The sequence below is a fragment of the Arachis ipaensis genome, chromosome B08, assembly GCF_000816755.2.
Source record: "Arachis ipaensis cultivar K30076 chromosome B08, Araip1.1, whole genome shotgun sequence".
Lineage (NCBI taxonomy): Eukaryota > Viridiplantae > Streptophyta > Magnoliopsida > Fabales > Fabaceae > Arachis > Arachis ipaensis.
In genome coordinates, this window is record NC_029792.2 from 3,906,637 (window position 1) to 3,908,435 (window position 1,799).

The 1,799-nt window shown below is 30.8% G+C and overlaps 1 protein-coding gene across 1 annotated transcript in view; it reads right to left on the reverse strand.

Moving 5' to 3' along the window:
• Positions 1–704, reverse strand: part of LOC107612995 — a 4,464-nt gene extending 3,760 nt beyond the window's left edge. Inside the window, exon 1 of the mRNA XM_016314809.2 lies at positions 100–704. Coding sequence (XP_016170295.1) covers positions 100–336 — 237 coding nt within the window. The 5' untranslated portion in view covers positions 337–704. The remainder of the gene's footprint in view (positions 1–99) is intronic.

Below are 1,799 nucleotides of genomic sequence, written 5' to 3' on the forward strand. Positions count from 1 at the left end.
ACCCAAAAAAAAAGTAACTTTCTATAAAACCAACAACAAAAAACGTAACTTTATATTACGAATATGCTAAAAGGATTAATGGTAACGAATGATAATAACCTTGGGCAAAAACGACTTCGATTTAGATCCGGATTTGGACAATCGTAACCCGGAGGAGGACGGCGTCGGAGTGGTGGGACGGCGGCCGGAAGACGGAGAGACACCGTCAGAGAATGCGGCGGCGGAAAAGGGAGATTCGATGGCGGAGGAAGAGGAAGAACGATCCATAGTTCTGGGAACGTGAATGCACAAATTGAATCCTATGGCAAGCTTCACCTTTCTCCATTTGCTTCCCATTGTTGAGGTTCGAAGCGATGAAAGCGACAACGACGGTGAGATCTCGAAACGAAAAAGGACAGTCACGGAGCTGCAAAACTCTCGTAGTAGCAGCAGAAGATGAAGAATAATATCTCAATGGCGTTGTTGTTGAGCATTGAATTGAAGCAGAAAGAGAAAGAGAGACAGTAAATAAAGAAGAGAGAGAGTGTGTGTAAGAGAGAGAGAGATTAGGTTTGGGTCTGGGTTTGTTAATGAATAAGAACGGTTACGGTTATGGCGATTGTTATGGATGAAAGGGAGAAGAGAAAAGAGAGTGGTTACTGGTTTTTAGAGCCAAACAAAGCTGCTTCGGTTTGTTAGTTTTACTAATTGAGAAGGGCAAAATGGGAAAATTAACAACTTTAACTTTGAACCAAATACTAATCAGTAATTAATCACTATCCATAATCCCAAATCTCAAGGCGTCCAATTCAATCATGATCTTCTTTTTTCTTTATTTTATTTTCAGATACGGATATTATTATATACAGTTGCTTTGTTTAATAAGTTGTTTCTAAATTAAAAAAAGAAAGGGAAAAAAAAAACGGTTTCTATATTAAGCATATGTCTCGGATAATTAAAAAAATAACATGTTTTTAAATCTTGTAGTGAAAGAATTTTATTTTTTCTTTTATTTTAAAAATAAATTAGACTACTCTTCAAAGTTGAAACCATCTCAAATTTTCAACTAAAAGCTCCTAGTTAAGGTCTTACTAAATAGGTATATGATGTCTATAGAAAGTAATTTTATAACAAGAAAAAAGTATTATTCGAAATTTCGAATCTTACTATTGTCGTATAAGAAAAAAACTTGATAACATATGCGTTTTAAATTTTAATATTCCACTAGGTTGCAAGTCAAAACTGCAATTTCGTGTCGTGCTTTATTACCTGCATTATTACCAATTTAATCAATGGCTTTAGCATCGTGCATTAAAATTTTCCTATTTAATATTATATTAATGACATATTTGTACATTATGTACTAGACAAAAACAATAATCATCAATTTATTAAGGGCACATTTAAAATATTTCAGTTAAAAATTGGAATATCAATGTTTCAGTAAATATAAGTAATAATATATGAAATGTAGTACTTAAAATCTGATCATCACCATAAACTTTAGGGTTGTAGGTAAACTTATATTTAAAAAAAAAATTACAAGAATATAGCATATATATATAGAGAGAGAGAGAGAGACAAAAAATTATATAATAAAAACAAATAAAATTTAACATAATAAGTACGTACAATATTTGATTTCAACATAATAATTACATAAATCTAAAATGAATTTACTGTTATATAAACTTAATAAATCTTTCCTGATGTTTACGTATAAATTATTACTTGTAAAGTAATGTTTTCACTCTACAGCAATAATATATCTGCATATGATCATTATTATTTCAAAGTAATAATGTTTGGAATAATAATAA